The following is a 19488-nucleotide window of genomic DNA, read 5'->3' as shown; positions in this document are numbered from 1 at the left end:
CCCATTTGCTGGCTTTTCTCTCCGCTCAAGATATGTGTGCTCTTCTCATTGGGTGTGTATCTTACAGATTCTGTAACATAGCAACCTCATCATATTATTATATTTAGGGATGACAAATATCCTATTATAAATGGATAATATCTTTCTAAGTACAAATCTATATTTATTCATGATGGACATTAATATTGGATATACATATGAATTTTATCTATATAGATATGAATATCCATAGATATTTAATTTTTATTATATAAAAAATAATACAAAAAATATGAAATAAAAAATAATAATATAGAATAGTTAAAAGCAATATTAGATTCCAAAATCAAATCAGAAATAATAAACATCTTTAATGACAAGTATCAAAACTATGAATTCACCAAAAGAAATTATAATATGAAATTACAAATTAATTTCAAACTAAATACAAAAAGTTCATTCTTCTAACGCATCATTAATCTCCTCTTCATCATCATTATCAGTCACTTCTCCATTCATCACCTTATCTTATCTCTAGGAATTCCACCCATTTAAAAAAAAAACTTGTAAAATATAAAGATCAAAACAAAATAAAGTGCAAAAGTGAGCTGAATTTGATACTTTTCAATTGAGCCCATATCCAATTATAACTACGCATTAAGGTCTCTAATGTACTCAGATGAAGTCTAATACGATATGGGCTTAAAAATCAACCACCCGCACTAAAAGCAGACTCAAAAGCAACTATAAAGACCGAAACAGCCAGCAAATCTCTAGCAATCTCAGACAATATAAGATATCTATCTTCCAAGATCGAAATCTAGAGTAGTCTTATCCTCCTCTTCCAAGTATCTAACTGTAACTTAACTTGTTTACAAATATGTTGGCTTTTGAATGCATTAAATTTTTTCACATCCCACATGCCCATCACAATTGAACTAGAACTAGAATTACAAACAACACTAGACTCACCAAATCCTTCAGCCAAAGTCGATCCAACCATACTCTTTTTTTTTTTCATATTTTGTGTATAAGCCAGAACAAAGAGTATGGATTCTATCAATATGAGTTGATGCATCACTACCACTAATCTGAGGAAAGAAATAATCCATTAGAATCATTTTTTATCTAGGATCCAATACAACAACATCAACCATCACACTATAGATTTCATCATAATATTTTCCAAACCTTTCTAACATACTTTTCGCCATACTTTTTTATCACATCACATGAAGAATTAAGCCAAGCATTCAATGATAATCTAATTTCACAAATTATTGGAAAAAATAAGTTAGTTGTTGGGTATTTAGTGCGAGAAAACATCTTTGTCATGGTATAGAAGGGCTTCAAATGCTCACATACTACTCTTGCCAACTCCCACTCCACTTCAATAGGCAAGTGCTTATATTGGTTATCACAATGCTTTAGACAAGTAAAAACATCTTTATAAATCAAAGCAATTTCAAACATCAAATATGTTGAATTCCACCTAGTTTTACAATCAAACACTAAACTCTTAGAACAATTCAACTTCAATTGGCGGTTAGCCGTATCTTCAAACAACTCTATCCTTTTAGGTGGTGATGTCAAATAATTAACACTATTTCTAACTTTTTCAATCCCATCACCTATCGCATCTAACCCATCCTTAACAATTAAATTTAAAATGAGAGCACAACATCTCATATGCATCAATTTTCCATTTAATAATAATGAACCAGAAGGAAACTTAGCCAACAAAAGTGGAATCGTAGCATCATTAGTGGAACAATTATCAACAATTATTGTAGATAACCTTCGATATACATTCCAATCCAACAGACACTTAGCCAATTCATTAGAAAGTGCTTCAGCAGTGTGTGGAGAAGGCACATATATAAATCTAAATAATTCAAAAAGAATAAAACAAAATTACAAATGAAAATAAAAAATAAAGTACATATAATAAAATATAAAAAATTTATTAAAATTTTAAATCGGTACCTTAAGATCTGATTTTGTAAAGTCTATGAATTGCCAATAAAATGCGTTGTCACGACCATATACCTCTTTTTTTAATTGCTAGATGTCCACATATTCGTAGTAATGGAAACTTTCGTAGTAATATCCTCCAACAAGGTCATTGTCTTAGCCTTTTCGAAATCAAACAGCTTAAAAACTTCTTTTTTAACAGCGTTCCTACAAATTTTACAGAGCAAAGGCTGAACAAAACTCATCAAATCCCTAAACCCTTCATACTCAACAAACCTAAAAGGAAGCTCATGCATAATTATCATTCTTGCTATTTTCTGTCTAGCAAGTGCTTTATCAAATGTAGTGGGATCAAATGCTGAAATTGTTGAAGTTTCAACATCTTTTTTCTTGTAGACCTTAGATGCTTGGCTAGGTCTAGAAGCTGGAGCTAGAGCTGATTCTTGTATCTGTTTAGGACACCTGTCAATATGGTTTAGTAAATGAGAAGTTCCACTTGATTGCTATCCAACAAAACCTTTGCCACAATGATTACATACTGCTTTCATTTCTCCATTAATTATTCTCCTTGTGAAATGGTCCCAAGCTCTCAAAGTTTGTCTCAATGGGCTTCCAGGCTGTCCTTCTGAGTTTCGTTTTGTACCCCTACTAGTTGAATGAGTTTGTGGATTTTCAGCATTAGCATTACTTGTGGTTTGAGGGTTTAATTAAACAACATGATCCAGATCAAGATCAAACATAATTAACCTTAAAAAAATTAACATATTAGTTTACAGAATATTATATTTTGTAGGATTCTCTCTATTTCTTGCAATCATGACAGACGGATTACAATCGTATATTAAACATAAGCAAACATTGCAATGAGATTGAAATCAAGCTTACAATCATAAAAAACAGATAAATTCACTTAACATAAGCTAATTTATCGTAGTCCATAAAATGAGCAAAACCCATATTTTGTATGTGTGTGTGTATGTGTGTGTGTCTAAAATAAATTCATAAAGATTATCTTATTTAGAAATTAGAACCAAGCAATTCTTAAATCCTAAACATGCTTGAATCATTTTAACTCGCAATTTTATTTCAACAGACTTATCAATGATGGTATGAATAATCAGTCGTTGAGATATACATCAGTCATGATCAAACACATATTCACAAATGTTATAATTGCACTGAAAAGAGATATGGAAATTAAAACACTACTGAAACATAAAATTAAAAAAAATTACAATAATGTTTTTCTTTTTTTTCCCTTGCCCAGTTGCAGTGTTGGTTGACTGGTCAGGAATGAAAGAAATTATGTACCAAAGCAGCCAATTGGCATGACATGTATAAGCTTTCACATCACCCAAATTGCAATTTTAATTTCAAAATTTTAAAATTTCAATAGAATTCATAAAATCCAAAAATACATAGACAAGAAATGATAATAACAAAATAAGAAAAGAAAATGCTTATACAAAAAAAAAATCAGTTTTGCAAATAGCCTCAAATTGTATGCGAACATTGACATTTACATTAATGCATTTCTAGACCCATTCAATTACAAGTGGCAACTAAATTTTATTATAAAATTAGGATAAATTTATTTTATATAGATATGGGTTTATTTTATAAAATTAGGACAAATTAAAACAAGATCAGAGGCGATGAATCAAACAAAATTCGGAGAGTGTCGGTGAAGAAAAAGAGAGAGATTTGAGTTACATACAAAGATGTCAAAAGAGAGAGATTTGAGTTGCAGGTTTGTCTCTACTTGTTCCCTTTCCTTAGTAATAAAGAGAACAGAGAAGAAAAGCAATGAGCGGTGAGCAATTAGCAGCCTGTGAGCAATGAGCAGCCGGCGAGTAATGAGCAGCTGGGTAGCGATCACGGCTAGCGATAATCTTAGGGTTTGCTAAATCGATAATCTCTCATGCGTCATGACATTTTTTTTATTTTTTTATTTTAATTTTATAAAATATATTTTTAACTTAAAATGGGGTAAATGGAGTAATGATTGGATTTTGAATATCCATCAAATATCCATATCCATCTAATATCTAATTGGATATTTTAAAATCTATCCATATCCGTATCCATATCAAAAATATTTTGGATGAATATTAACCAATCCAATTGGACTGGATATATGGACATCCAATTTAGATGGACCAATTTGCCATCCCTAATTACATCTTGCATTTGCTATTTTTATTTTTCGTTGTAATGCGAGGCTTTACCTTTTAAAAATTATAAGATGTTAAAAAAGTGCTCTCATTAACAAAATTTGATGATTAAAAAAATAAATAAGAAAAAAAAGAAATCAAGATACAAAAAATTGTACTAAAAGTTACCTACACAAATAGTGAAGGAAAAATAAAAGGAATTTAAGAAGCCATACTTTTTTCCATGAAATTAAGCAATGGAATATTCGAGTGTTGGATCCCGCCAATGGTTGGAAAGAAATCACATATAGAAATCCTCCTCTATACCACATTATAAATGCCCTCTTTTTAATGGGTTGTTTTATGTTCTTTTATATATTGAATCAGAGAAGAAATTGAGGAAGAAGTAAGAGAAGTCTCTCCTTTTGATAGATTAAAATGTTATATTACATTTTTTTATTTAAACAACGTTGAGGAAGTTAATTCAAAATCAAATTCCCTCTAAACTCCCATAAACCAACGTATATGGTAACTATTTGCCAGTTACCATCCTTAGGTCGGATCGGGTCAACCCATCATGGGCGACCCGTCTATCTAATATCTCCCACTCACGCATGATATGATAACATTGATACAGTAGAGTATAGAACGAAAAAATAATGAACAACCACATATATTTGATCATACATACAAATATACCGTGTAACCATGAACATATCCAAAGACCCATTCGGGTAGCCAAAACCCATATCTCAATTGCTTACCCATGCAAGAGATGTCTCAATTGCAATCTTATGCAAGAGAATTTCAACATACGTTCATTGTATCCCATTTTTAATTTGCTTTAATACTCAAACAGACTAAATCCCCTTGGTATGCCAAAATTGCACAATCTCTATATGTATTCACAATTCTAATATCTCAAATATATTACACAATTGGTCGACCAAATCACATAAAAGGAAAAAATTAAATCTTCTCATCACACTCATATCCATCAATCCAGAATAGTCATTTTCCTAGTCATGTTTCATAGACCAAATCATGTTAAGGTCATAGATAACATGCTAAAGTAACAGACACCAGCCTGAGATCTCAGAAACATAGTTGATAGTCATAGGGATACGAAAATTGACTTATAAAAAGTCATATAGAACTTACACAATGATGAAGAAGGAAGATTCTCTCATTTTCTCTTTTGGTCACCAAGTACGCGTGGTATGATACATGCGTTATAATAAATCTTCTATTTTAGGGCGTATATCTCATTATTTTAATTCATTGTACAGATTTTAGTCTAGTTGTTCTTCTACAGCGTATAACCTGAGTTCTTAAAATGAACACTTTCTTTCAGCGTCAAAATAAGATCTCACATCTGCCTTTAATTAGGTCTCTATGATGGTAGGGTACATTATAGTCAATCTATGAGAAATATTGTTTACAACCACATCTTGACTCTAATCAAGGCAACAAAATTTATAGAATAGCCTCTCTTATTTGGCTCTTAAACAAATATATTGTTTCATTATTCTACTTGTCTCATCTGAGCTTGCTCCCAGAATAATTGAGGTGACCACTCGTGTAAGAAAGTCGATCATGACCTGACAACATACTCTCATATTGTTGGGTCCATCTCATTTTAGGGTCCAAAAGCCCAAAGTTCAAAAAAAGTTGATTGATGTGTAATTAATATTAAGTTTCGGACTTGGATGAAAATTACCATGAAATTTACCTATAAAAGCAAATTGCAGCCCTAATTATGAATTGGAAAAAAAAGGCGGGGCAAAAGAAATGGCGAGAGAGAGAGAGAAAAGACAATGGAGGTTCTAATTTGGGAATAGTGATTTTAATCTTTGATTGGATAATTAGAAGATAAAATTAACTCTATTTTTCCTCAAATTTTGAGGGTAAGTTCACGGCACCACCCTCTACAATCTTTTATTTTATCCTCTTTTTGGCTATTATTTAAAATACTCACTTATTAAAAAGACAGTTATTAAGTTGCTACCGTAAGCTAAGAATACTGAGATTCTTGATGTTGTTAGCTTCTAGTATTATCTAAATAAGAATTTATGCTATAATCGCATTAAAATAGAGGAAGATTGTATTGGACTATGGTCCCGTAATTTTTCCCGCTTTGGGTTTTTCACGTAAAAATATGTGTCTTTTGTAATCGATTTTTGCTTTGGATTTTGTTAGTTTATTTTTCTGCCTATTTATTTGTGGCACACATCTTATTTTAATCACACAAAGAAGGAAAGAATTTTGTTTCTACTTAATTTATAGCTACTTGTGGTAATTCTTTTCCCAACATAATAGTATCAGAGCTTCCAAGTTGTGTGTTTAATTACTTGTGTGGTTGAGATGGAGGAATCTTTGGCATGCATGATTAAATTAAAGTCACGAAATTATGGTATTTGGAAGTCTATGATGGAAGATTTGTTACACATGAAAAACTTACATAAGCCCATTGAGGGCGAAGAAGCTAAACCCGCCGATTTAGATGATAAGAAACGGACTCAATTAAACCAGAAGGCAATGGTACTATTAGATCATGGATTGATCAGAGTGTGTACCACCATGTAGCAAAGAAATCTAGAGATGATATTTTTTGGAGGAAATTAAAGACGATTTGTGAGCAGCCAACAGCACAAAATAAAGCCAATCTGATAAAAAGGCTTGTTAACTTAAAATATAAGGGGGGCCCAATATAACTGAGCACACTGGTGAGTTTTAGGGCTTAGTTGATCAGTTGACTAATATGAAAATTATTTGAGATGATGAGTTACAACATTCTTATTGCAGCTTAATTCTTTACCTGACAGTTGGGAGATATTAGTGGTGTTAGTGAATAATTCAGCGTCGAACGAGAAATTAACCTAGATATGATTATAGATAGACTGCAAAATGAAGAATCCAGAAGAAAGAGTGTTAAAGTAGTTCCCTCTAAGTTAGATGCACTTGTTTCAGAAAAGCAAGAAAGGCGGGGTAGAAGCCAAAGCAGAAATTCCCACCAACAGAACAATGATAACCTCAAAGGAAGACTTGTGTTCATTGTTTAGCTGGAAAGACACACAGAGTAGCTTTTAAAAGATTTTTTTCATCTAGAAAATTACAAATATTTGATTTGATTCACACTAATGTTTGTATGATGCAAAGTAGATTAATAAGAAGTGTATTTTACTTTGTGACTTTTATTTATGATTGTTTTAGAAAAGTGTGGGCTTTAAAATCTAAAGACCAAGTGCTTGATATATTTAAAATTCTTCCATGTTTATGTTGAAAATGGTACAATAAGAAAATTAAAATGTGTTAGGGCAGATAATAATGGTGAGCACAAGGGACCATTAAAGCAGTATTCCAAATCCCATGGAATCAGACTTGAGAAGACTGTACCAAGTACCCTGCAGCAGAATGGTGTTGCAGAAAGGATGAATAGAACTATTAAAGAGAGGGTTAGGTGTATGCTTTCTAATGCTAAGCTTTCTAAGTCTTTATGGCAGAGGCTATGCGTACTGCAGTTGACTTGATTAACATTTCTCCTTCAGCTCCATTAGATGGCGATGTACCTGAAAGAATTTGGACCGAGAAAGATGTTTCTTATAAACACTTGAAAGTGTTTAGTGGCAGAGCATATGTTCACATTCCTAAGGTTGAGAGATCGAAGCTTGATGATAAAGCCAAGAAATGCATTTTCTTAGGCTATGTGCATGAAGAATTTGAGTACAAATTATAGGATCCAGTGGCAAGAAAATTAATCAGAAATAGAGATGTTGTGTTCCTTGAAGATCAGATAGTTGGTGATACAGAAAAAAGTGACGAGTCTTAGTTATTGATGAGCATAATTTATATACATATTTTACCCTTAATTATTTAATTGCTAGTTATTTTTATTTGTTATTTTTAATTAATTGAATTACTTTGTTGAATATGGAATTAATTGAAGATTAAGGATAAAAAGGGCATGAGGAAGTTCAAATTTGGAAGTCAAAAAGACTAAAATTGGAAGTCAATCCCTTCAAAAGATGAACGATGGGCATGCATTTGGAAAGCAAAGATTTGGCAATTTGGAGTGCATATGTTGGGCATTAAAAGAAGAAGTCATTAATTGGCCTTTTGCTTTTGTGGTCTAACGTGTGGCTAGCTTTCAAAGTTTAATAAGGAAATAATTTTAAAAGGGCTCGGTGAGTGGGATTTGAAAGTTGGTGGATGCCTTTGACTTATAATAAGTTGTGAAGAATTAATGCGATTAGAATCCAATAAGGATTAAGCAAGCCAGTAACATTATATAAAGGCAAGAGAGTAGCTTCCAGGAAAAAGAAAAGAGGTGCAGACACAAGGCTGGGAGAGAGTATTCAGCAGCAGCAACAGTTCGACTTTCATGGCTAATTTTATTTCTTGTGTTGCTCTCTATTCAAGTATGTCTAGCTAATTTTCTTACACTGAGGTTAAGGATGAAACCTTATTCAATGAAATAATTATCTTTTTATTTATTTAATTCCCTATATATGTTCTTGAATGATTATGGTTTTTATTTCACATGATTAATTAAATGTTATTAAAATCTTTTCATCAATTCTGTCATTCATTATTGATTGTTAGGATTAATATTCGATTAAATCTATACTTGGATTTATAAAGTTTATACATAATTATCTTTGATTCTATGTTTTTCATTAAATTATTTACATAGAGTGCTTAGGAAAACTTTGACTCTTTGTTGTTCAATATATTTACATGGGATGCTTAGAAGTCATATTATTAAGCAGAAAAAGAACCTCCATTAGATTTAATTACTTGGGCTCAATTGTTATATCCATGAGATGACATAAATTGATTTCGAGTTGTCACTCTAAAATTGGGGATTAATTAATATTTAGATAATTACTAATTGAATAGTGGTGGATTCCGAAACCTTGGTAATTTTTGTCTTATTGATTTCTCATTTACTTTAATTGTTTTCTTAATTTAATAAGTTTAATTTCTTTTAAAAATTCAAATTGCTCAACTAGGTTAGGATTAATATTAATTTTAGATTTAAATTAGACTTTCCAATTTATAACAATCTCTATGGGATCGACTTCGTTACCACTATTCTATTTCTAAATTCGTGCGCTTGCGAGTATATTAAAATTTTCACAACAGTTATCTCCAAAGATTCTTATTATTCCAACGCTGCCACGCACAAAGGTAGTTGCATGCTCTTCATGCATGCTACAGTGTGTGCTACAATGCGCTACAATCCGCTACAGTTTCACTACAGTGTGCTACAATGCCGTGTGCATCCTCATGCGCCGCCTTGAGCAGCTCTAATGATGTCAGGTCGAGCACCATCCGACTCAATTTTTCGTCCTAGTCCAATGGTGGCCTTATATTTTCAATCAGATGTCAGAATAAGCCGAAATCACTGAGAAACTAATTCTGGCACTATTCATCATCTTCTCCAAAAATTAGGGTTTCTGACTTCTGTAACCCTAATCCGACCAGATTCTTGTTTTGGTTATAACTTTCTCATTTTATTTTCGTTTTTAACCACATATCATTGGAAAGCTCTCAAAAAGATCTTTCCAATGATATATTACACACAATGTCAGGTTACCTAGACCAAAAGATACGAGCAAATGAAATTTCGGGTTTCATGATTTCTTAAGGTTCACGCAACCTAAACCCTAGGCCCTTTTTTATGTCTATCAATTCTACAATTTATGCATTAATTTAAGCACTAAGAACATAAAATCAACAGCCACCAGATCACACATTCCATAAATTTCAATTAACATGTGATATTCATGCTTTTTCATGAAATAAATTCAACCATATGCACGAATCCAACACAATAGAAAGCTTTGATACCAATGAAGGAAAAATAAAAGGAATTCAAGAAGCTATACCTTTTTCCAAGAAATTAAGCAGCAAAATATTCAAGTGTTGGATTACGCCAATGGTCGGAAAGAAATCACAAATGGAAATTCTCCTCTATACCACAGTGTAAATGCCCTTTTTTTAATGGGTTGTTCTATGTTCTTTTGTATATGAATCTGAAAGAAATTAATGAAGAAATAGGAGAAGTCTCTTCCTTCGATAGATTAAAATGCTATATTATACTTTGTTTTAATTTAAACAACGGTTAGGGAAGCTGATACAAAAATCAAAATTCCTTCTAAACTCCCATAAATCAACGTGTAGGGTAACTGCTTGGCAGTTACCAAACTTGGGTAGGATCGGGTCAGCCTATCATGGGCGACCTGTCCATCCAACAAATAGATAAAAACAAAATGTGTTTTTTCTTTACTAAAATAAGAAAAATAGCTACAGCTTACATGGATTAATATATGATATATGATTATCATGTTCTTATTCTCTTATAACCCCTTTAAATAAATAATTGATTGTGACTATAATATTTGAGGAGTATTAAATTCTATAGCGTGGATATTATTGGATGATTAAATTTTCTTAAATTTCGTTCATTTTTTAATCATCTAACGTGTCCACCAAATAATTGTGTAAGTGATCCGCAACGTAGCTGGACTCTAAACAATTCAAAAGAGACACAATAGATATCCATTTATTGAAAAATAATACCAGCTTTTCATGAAATGAATAATATTTTATTGTATTTCTCTACAATAATTATAAGAAAACAAGCAATCAGCAGCAATGAATCCACAGCAAGATGGAAACTTTCTTTGATGATGCATCATGAATTCATGACTGGATACTCTTCGACACAACCAGCCCATGGGCCCTTGTTAGATTCCCCAACAATGGGTCTCAAACACTGCAAAACGACGCTACCGCACTTGCTCCCAGTCCCGGCTCCAATTAGCCAAACTCTGTCACCTTTCTTCACTCTCTCTTTAGCCTCCATGTAAGCTAACTCATACCACAATGAAGAAGATGACTGGTTTCCAAATCTGTGCAATGTCATCAGAGCAGCTTCAATGTCCCTCTCCCCGAGCTTCAGATTCTTCGCTATCTCTCTAATCACCGGCCTTCCCGAAACCGGCAGGCAAAAATGTTGCACCGCGGCCTTAAAATTTGGCACATAAACATCACAAGAATTTTTAATAAACCCCTTCTTTATAACTGAAACACCAAGCCAAAATAACTCTCTAAAGGGCAAAATTTTAAAACCCAAACTTGTTATATTTGCTCTAAGAGTTTCTCCGGCGATTTGCAGCAAATCCCTGTTGAGTGTTACCCCAAGTTTCCCATTAGAGTCCTCTTCGCGCATTCCGGAATTATAAGCCTTGTCATCAAAGGCTTTATTGGTTCTCACAGTGCGAACAACTTTGTATTTTGATGATCTTTTTGCTTGTTTTTTGTTTGTTAACAAAACTGCTACACTGCCCATTCTGAAGAGGCAGTTGAGGAGCAACTTAGGCTTCTCGTTACCCGAGTACCAACCGGTGGATAATATTTCAGTGCTGAGGACAAGGGCATCGGAGTCTTTTTGGGTTTTGAGAAGGGCTTGAGCCATGTCGATGGCAAGTGCACTTGCACTGCAGCCCATGCCGGAGAGGTTAAAGTTCTTGATGTCACTCTTCATGGAGTATTTATTGATGATAATGGATGAAAGTGAGGGCGAAGGGCAAAAGCCACTACAGTTTATTATGAGGATGTCAATATCTTGAGGTGAGATCTGAACCTTGGAGAGGAGATTTTCGATGACTGGGAAGAGGACCATTTGAGCTTCTTTGATGGATTCTTGCTGATTGGTTTTTGGAGGAATGTATTGTAATGCTGGAGGGAGATAAGTCTCTTCACTTTGTCCTGAGCAAGTGAGAACTTTGGACATGAAAGCCATGCTTTCGCTGTCGAAAGTTTCTACCAATGAGGAGTTTTCAAGAAATGAGGAGAAAGGGACTCTGCAGAAGCATGGTGGCTTGTAACATGAGAAGTCCACCAGGTATGTTACTGAAGGCTTTGAAAGGTAGAATTGGAGAAGCAAAATAATTGCAAGACAAGTGAAATAGAAGAAATGGCAAATGGGTTTGAAGCGTTGATGGATCAAGAATGCTTCAATGGCAGTTACAAGAATAAGAAATAGAAATTTTAGGGTTTCATAAAGAGTTGAATGCAAGTGATCAGATAGCATATTGCCAAAGCTAGAGAGAAGAGATGCTGACATGCAGTGGGTCAGGGAGTGTCTCTGAGAAGGTTTAAATGGAGTTGAAAGTGAAGGGTACGGACAATAACATTGGAATCCCTAACTTTTTATATTTTTGTAAACAAAGAAATAGTTTATCTATTTGTATCAAATATGTCAATTAACCCTAATAAACGAATGAGGGACTTAGTTGACGCAAATGGATAAAGTATGCAGTTATTTGATAAAACATAAAGATTAATTCAGAGAACCACATGTTATTAACGCAGTAAACAGTGTTTGGCAGATGGTACTCGGTAACTATGCCGGTGATAATAAATACTCATTAAAAGCAAGGCATGGTCAGTCATACTCTTTATATTTGTCAGAGGAAGGAAATTTTCAACGATGACTCTGAGAAATTAATAAGTTGCTATAAAATTTGGACTTCGCAATACAGATCATAAATTTTATGACATAAGCTCAAGCCTATTTTGAGAGCGTAAGTTACCAATACTATTGACTGACATAAATAGAGTTAGTTGAGACCAAGTTATGGAACGGTGTGTAGAGAGTTTCAACCCTGCCTGCTTTGACGGTTTTTCCTCGTAAAATGAAAAAATTTAAGGATAATTCTTGGTGCTGCAGTTCTATATATATATATATATATATGAGGGGTGCAGCTATGTTACTACTGTAGTAACATACCACACTCTTTTGTCTTTTCCTAATCCACCGTTAGATTTAATTTAAAACAAGTGTAATGGTTAAGATGCTTGTGTTGGGTTATTAATATTATACTCCCTATTGTTTGCTGCAAAATTACAAAACTAACAAAGTTTAAAACATTGACACATAAGTCCATCAATTTACAATTTAGTATTCAATAATATTTAAAAATTTAATTATATTAAAAATATAATTAAATAATGTATTACTTAATTATATTATAACATTTAATAAGTAAAAATTGATAATTATTTAATAAGCTAATATAACTAATAATAAATACTTAAATATTATATAAAAATAAAATATTACAACATAATATTACATTGTTTAAATCTATTATAGTAATTTATATATAAAATTGATTATTAGTTAACAATTTAATATAACTAATAATAAATACTTAAATAATATATATAAATAAAAATATTATGTTATTTAATTATATTATAATAATTGGTATATAAAAATTAATTATTTTTAAATATTTACTATAACAAATAATAAATACTTAAATATCAATAAATTTGAATAATATTAATTTAAAATTAATAGTAATCTAAACAATTATATAAAATTTTATTACATATACTACAGTTCATGTTGCATCAAATATGATATTGTATTATAGTTTAATACACCTTAATGACACACACTGTAATACAATGTAACTAATGCAATACAATATATCGTGCCAAATGACCTGGATAATTTCACCGATAAATTGATTTATTCTTATATTTAAATTAATATTCTTTCTTATTAATTAATTAATTTAATATATAGTAAAACCACGTATTAATTACAACCATATTTTATAATAAATATGAGTATGAATTTGATCTCTAGTTCTTAATTTGTTGTTGATATTTTTTAATAATATTTATTCAATATACAGTAAATAATTTCAATATGCAATAAAACTATATTTATTTACCAATTAATAATTTTTTTATTGTTTAATAAGAACGTATCTAAAAGTGAGAGGGGGGTGGTGGCAACTTGCTCGTAGTTTGTTCTTATATCTATGAGCTTGAGGAATAAGTTTAGAAGCTTTTAATAAGAACTTGGAGGTCAAGCCATTTTATACTCCACACTTATTTGAGAACCTTTTTCATACTCCACATTTATTTGAGAACCTTTTTCACATCTCATGTTCAATAATTTTGAGTTAATGATAGAATTTAGTTGCTATTTGCTAGAGATATGGAGTTGAAACTAGTGGGCATGTAAAGAATTCAATCATTTTTTATATCATTTTAATTAATTTATTTAGTACAAATAAAAAATTAGTCTTATCAAGAATGTATTTGACATTTACGCAAGTATATGGAGTAAATTTTCTTTTTAAAACTTGATGGTGGGTGTGTGAATTAATAATTAAAAAATATCCTCACCTTTTGATTTAAGTTTTAAAAAATCAAAATAAGTAGGACTAATGAGTCAAAATTTAGGATTATCTGATTTTTTTTTAATTTTAGAATAAAACAGGGATTGCAGTGTAATTAACCCAAAAATTAAAAAAAAAAAGTGTGGCATGTTACATAGAAGGATCCATATATTAGGGTGCAATTGCACATCACATTTTCCAGCAGCCTGGTTTAGCAAGTTAACTTTCAGTTCTCTATTTGGGGTATCAACGAGACTTTGTATTAGCCAAGCCTTTGGGCAACATTAGTGATGCTGCATCTTTAGAAAGACAAATCAAATTGTACCCATTTTTAATATATTTCATAGATTGCTCAACTTGGACATACGTTGGCGGTTCCCAAGCAAAGCACTATCAATTCTTGCACTACAAAAGAGAAAATTAACAATGTCTTTTAAATTCAACTTCAACTGTATAAATCTTTTTCCACTACATAGAGATTAGCTCTTGTGAATCATAATTAGGTGATCCAAGACCAAGAGTGAAAGAAAGGATAGAGATTACCTCTTGTGAATCACAATTAGGTGACCCAAGACTAAGAGTGAAAGCAAGGATACTAGGAAATTTTGCTTAAGGCATATGAAAGGTGTTCTCTGTTGAGGCAAACAAATTGAGGCCTTAAGCCATTAGTAGGCTAATGGGCTCAATTTTCAGAAAGCCCATTTTTTAACATTGGTGGCCATCTTAGACATTTTGTGGGGATTCTCACTCAACTCTTCTTAATTAAGCAAGGCATAATTAATTCTTGCAATTAGGGGTGGCATTCGGATTGGGTTAGGCCTTTTGAAGCTTACAGTGCTCGGCACTTAAAACCAAGTGCATTTTCAAGTGTAACTATTGGTGGTAGTGCTAGTAGTGGGCTAACTTTTGTGGATGAAGAATATGAGGTATATGAGGACTCAGTCTTCAAAAAATATATGGAAATGGTTGTTGTCACTAGAGATCATATAGAATCGTCAAATGAGTTAAACTTTTATTTGATGGAGTCGGTTGAGTATCAAGCACTTAATTCACTGTTGATTGGGTGCTCCATTTGATATTTTGCTTTGGTAGAAGGTTAATAGTTCAAAACGCCTAATTTTATCGCAAATAGCAAGAGATGTGCTTGCAACTCCAATATCTACTATTGTATCTGAGTTCATCTTTAGTATGAGAGGTTGTGTTGTATATGAATATAAGAGTTCTATGACTCTTGACATGGTGGAAGCATTAACATTAACACAAAATTGGTTGCGATCTTCACTTTTCATGTATGCAACAACTAACCTTTAGGCGTTAGTTGAGAAAAATGAGTTTATGGATTCTCTTGTAGAAGGTACGAATATTTATGATTACTTAGTTATTTATTTTTAGGACTTTGTTATTTACTCTAAGAGTTTTTTACTTTAAGGTTTTTTTGTTTCATGTAGAGCTTTGTAAGTCGACACAACTCGACCATCCAAGTGCTCCAATATGAAGATTTTGTGTTGCAAGAATAAGAATTGATTGGATCAATAATAAGAATCAATTAATGTTGTGTTTACTTTCTAGAGTGGAAGTGAGAAGTGTAGATTTCTTCCACTTTAGTGTTTACTTGCACATTTTAAGGGAGGATTAGGAATCTCACTACGTGGACTCCACCTACTTTTAGAGTGGGGAGTGAAAGTGGGACTCCCATGGGGGGAGGTGGGAGTGGATTTTTACCCTCCTTTTATTAAATGTAATATTATTATATTTAACTAAATAATAATTTGCATTGATTCTAAGTTAAAATTACTTAAAAATAATATTATTATATTAATAAAAAATTAATAATATTACTATATACTATTTTATTTGAAAATATAATATTATAATATTTATTTAAAAATAATAGTATTATATTTATTTAATATTAATAATTATAATAAATATTTTATTCTAAGAAAATATTAATTTTGTACTAAATAATATTATTATTTTATTATTTTATATAATAATAAATTTAATATAATTATATTATATTAAATAAAATAAATAATATTATATTTTTTAATATAATTATATTTAATAAAATAAAATAAATAATATTATATTTATTTAGATAATATTATTATATTTAACTAAATAAAAATTTGGTTCGATTCTAAGTTAAAATTACTTAAAAATAATATTATCATATTAATAGAGAATTAATAATATTACTATATACTATCTTTATTTGAAAATATAATATTATTATATTAATTTAATATTAATAATTAATAATATTATTAAATAGTTTATTCTAAGAAAATATTAATTTTGTACTATGTTAATAGTAGAAATGTTTCATTTATGTTGCCCTTATCAATAATTTTTAATTTACATATTTAAAATTAAAATTAATAAAAAATTATGATATATATAATTTAGAATATTAATAATTATTATAAATTTACAAATATAATAAAGTAAATATTTATTCTTCAAATATATGTTTATTAACTTTATAATTAAAAACTACAATTCTTTAAATAAGGGTAAAATTATAATTTGAAACTATTTACTCACAATTTAAGACAAAATAAACAAATAAATTGGATTCTAATCTCCATTCTATACTTCTATTCCAGTGTAAGTAAATAACTTACTCTCACTCTTATTCCACACTCCCAATTTTAAGATTTCCACTCCAATCTAAAATGTAAACGCTACTTAAAACATTTAGGCAAAATCATAGTGCATAATGATAGTGTTGGTATAAATTCTAATGTTATTGGTGTCAATGTGTAAGTGTACATAACAAGTAATATAATGATGAGTATTCAAAATCGTCTCCACAGGGATTGATGTTATTGGATTTGCTACAACAATTCTAACAATGTAGTTTAGATTAAATTAAATTAAAATAAAATAATTAAAGAAACTAATAAACTAACTTAATTAAAAATACAACAAATGAAATCTTAAATCAAACACAAAGATGCAATCAATAATAAATGAGTAGTTGAGTGATTAAACTCACTTAATGATTTTGACAATTTTTCTAATGTTTGACTCGGTTGCTACAGTATCTGCTACAGCATTGGGCAGAATCTTTATGTATCCTCAGTTGTCGCATGTTGGATATCTTATATCCATATGCAGCCTAATAGTAATCAATTGTTATGCCAACATAAGATATAGCATTACACGCTTAAGTTCTAATTACCCTACAAAGTGAATCTCTATGTCTAGTTCATCACTAATTTTAAATTAAGCATAACCCTTTTGGACTCGAGTTAAACTCAACCTAGGAAACTCAATCTAAAACCAAGTATTACTCTGATATGTTCCACTAAGATAGGCACTTTTGTGACTCTTTCTTAACTAATATCATTAAATGGGTGATCAACCGAAATAATAAATAGAAATAAATACTATCAAAACAAAATGTTATAGCAAACATGCAACAACACATATATTCAATCAATAAACCATCAAGATTGTTTATCACTCAATCACAAATAAATTTAGTTCATGGTTTGAAAAGAAAAATAAAGAACAAAGTTTCAGCCATCAAACACATCCTCATAACTAAAAGATAAACAATAAAATAAGAGAATAATAAGAAGGATTGAGTTCCCGATTGATTTATGCAAATTCTCCTCTTCTGCAGCTCTCAATCTCTCTCTTAAATTCTGTTTTTCTTTTGTTTCTTTCTGGTTTTTCCATTTGGGTGACGGCTCCTCATTTTCTTTATGATGTGTGCTCTTTTTATAAATGAAAATTAGGGTAAACTGAAGCCTAAGGCTCACAATATTCTGAGTATCTCAAGCAAAATTTTCTCTATCGTTGTTCTAGGATTGCTACAGCATTGGTTGTTACAGCAACATTACTACAGCAACGGCTAAAACAATTGCATAGTTCCAAATTTGTTTCAATTCTTCTGTAACTAAGTTCTTTTTCATCTTTTGCAAGCCTATTGCAATAGCATTCCTTCGTTGAAATTTGAGCTTCCAATCACCTACAATTATGCACACAATCTAAGCACACAAAATTATTCTAAAACAATGCAATTTGTTAAAAATAAACTAAAATGATTATTCATGCAAAATAAAACTAAAATGCAATAAAAACATATTATTTACTCTCTAAGTAATAATGATTCAAGTATAAAAGTATCATGATAACTCTCATTTCATAGAGTTATCAGGTAGTACTAGTATACTAGTATTGGGATTACACATTATTAGGCGTATTGAGTGCAGAATGGTAGTACTCGTATAGTCATATTGAGAATATTACACCTTGTTAAGGCATATTAAGTGATTCAACTCAATGTCAATTATTACTTATCCATTGATGCTCGATTGGTGGTGGTTAATTATTAGTGATCTAGAACTGTTGTCTTGAGTGTTATGCTAGTGAAGATAGATTATTAAACTTACATATTTGTCATCTAGATATATGTTGGTGGAGATGGATTATTAATCATGTTTGTCATTTGGAGATGTAACCTTAGTGGCTTTATTGTAATCATTATTTATTTATTTTATGTTTTATTAAGCTTAAACTTTTTAAAAAGGCTTGTTGAAATGTTGAGGATGATTAGTAGTTGATATTTGCTTTTATTTTATATTGATTTGGGCTGGGATTTGAGACTTTCGGAATTTTAGATGTTTGCTAGCGGATGTGGGAAAAATAAACTATTGTAACCCGAATTGAACCTAATACAAAATTTAGACCTAAATTTTCAAAATGAATAAATTTGAAAAGCGAACTCAAACCAAATCGAACCAAATTAATTTTGGTTTGATTTAGTTTGAGATCACGTTTTGAACTTAATTGGGTTCAATTCTCCAACCCAACCATCTAAACTCGAACAACCCAAACCAAAACCTAATTTCCCCTTCTTCTTTACCTTGCAAAGCAACGAACCAACGAACAATAAAACAATGTCTCTGAATTACTCTTTGTTTAAGTATACACACAGTTATTGTAAATAAGCAAGTGTCCTAGTGTGAAAGCAAAGATAGTATCTTTTAAAAATTCTAATTGAACAGACTTTGTTTTCTTAGTTAACCTCTTATCAATTTCTTTTATGTTTATTTCTAAAAAAGATAGAGGGATGAATAGCTTAGATTAGTTTTTTACCTTTGTATCTTTTTAGAATTTGAATTTAGATAAGCAACTAAATAAAATTGCTTTAT

General features: G+C 30.8%; 1 protein-coding gene across 1 annotated transcript; it reads right to left on the bottom strand.

The window, feature by feature from the left end:
* Positions 1-10787: 10787 nt before the first annotated feature.
* LOC18033226 (3-ketoacyl-CoA synthase 5) lies at positions 10788-12229 on the bottom strand. The gene has a single exon (XM_024189840.1). It carries the CDS (start codon positions 12205-12207, stop codon positions 10807-10809), a length of 1401 nt encoding a protein of 466 aa, XP_024045608.1. The 5' UTR covers positions 12208-12229; the 3' UTR covers positions 10788-10806.
* Positions 12230-19488: the final 7259 nt, after the last annotated feature.

Source organism: Citrus clementina, unplaced genomic scaffold, assembly GCF_000493195.1.
Source record: "Citrus clementina cultivar Clemenules unplaced genomic scaffold, Citrus_clementina_v1.0 scaffold_9, whole genome shotgun sequence".
In the NCBI taxonomy this organism is placed as follows: Eukaryota; Viridiplantae; Streptophyta; class Magnoliopsida; order Sapindales; family Rutaceae; genus Citrus; species Citrus x clementina.
Note: the sequence above shows the minus strand (reverse complement) of the source record. Positions and strands in the feature narration are given on the sequence as shown.

Excerpts from the sequence above, each read along its gene's own strand:
- LOC18033226 (XM_024189840.1), bottom strand. The coding sequence starts at position 12,207 with ATGCTATCTGATCACTTGCATTCAACTCTTTATGAAACCCTAAAATTT.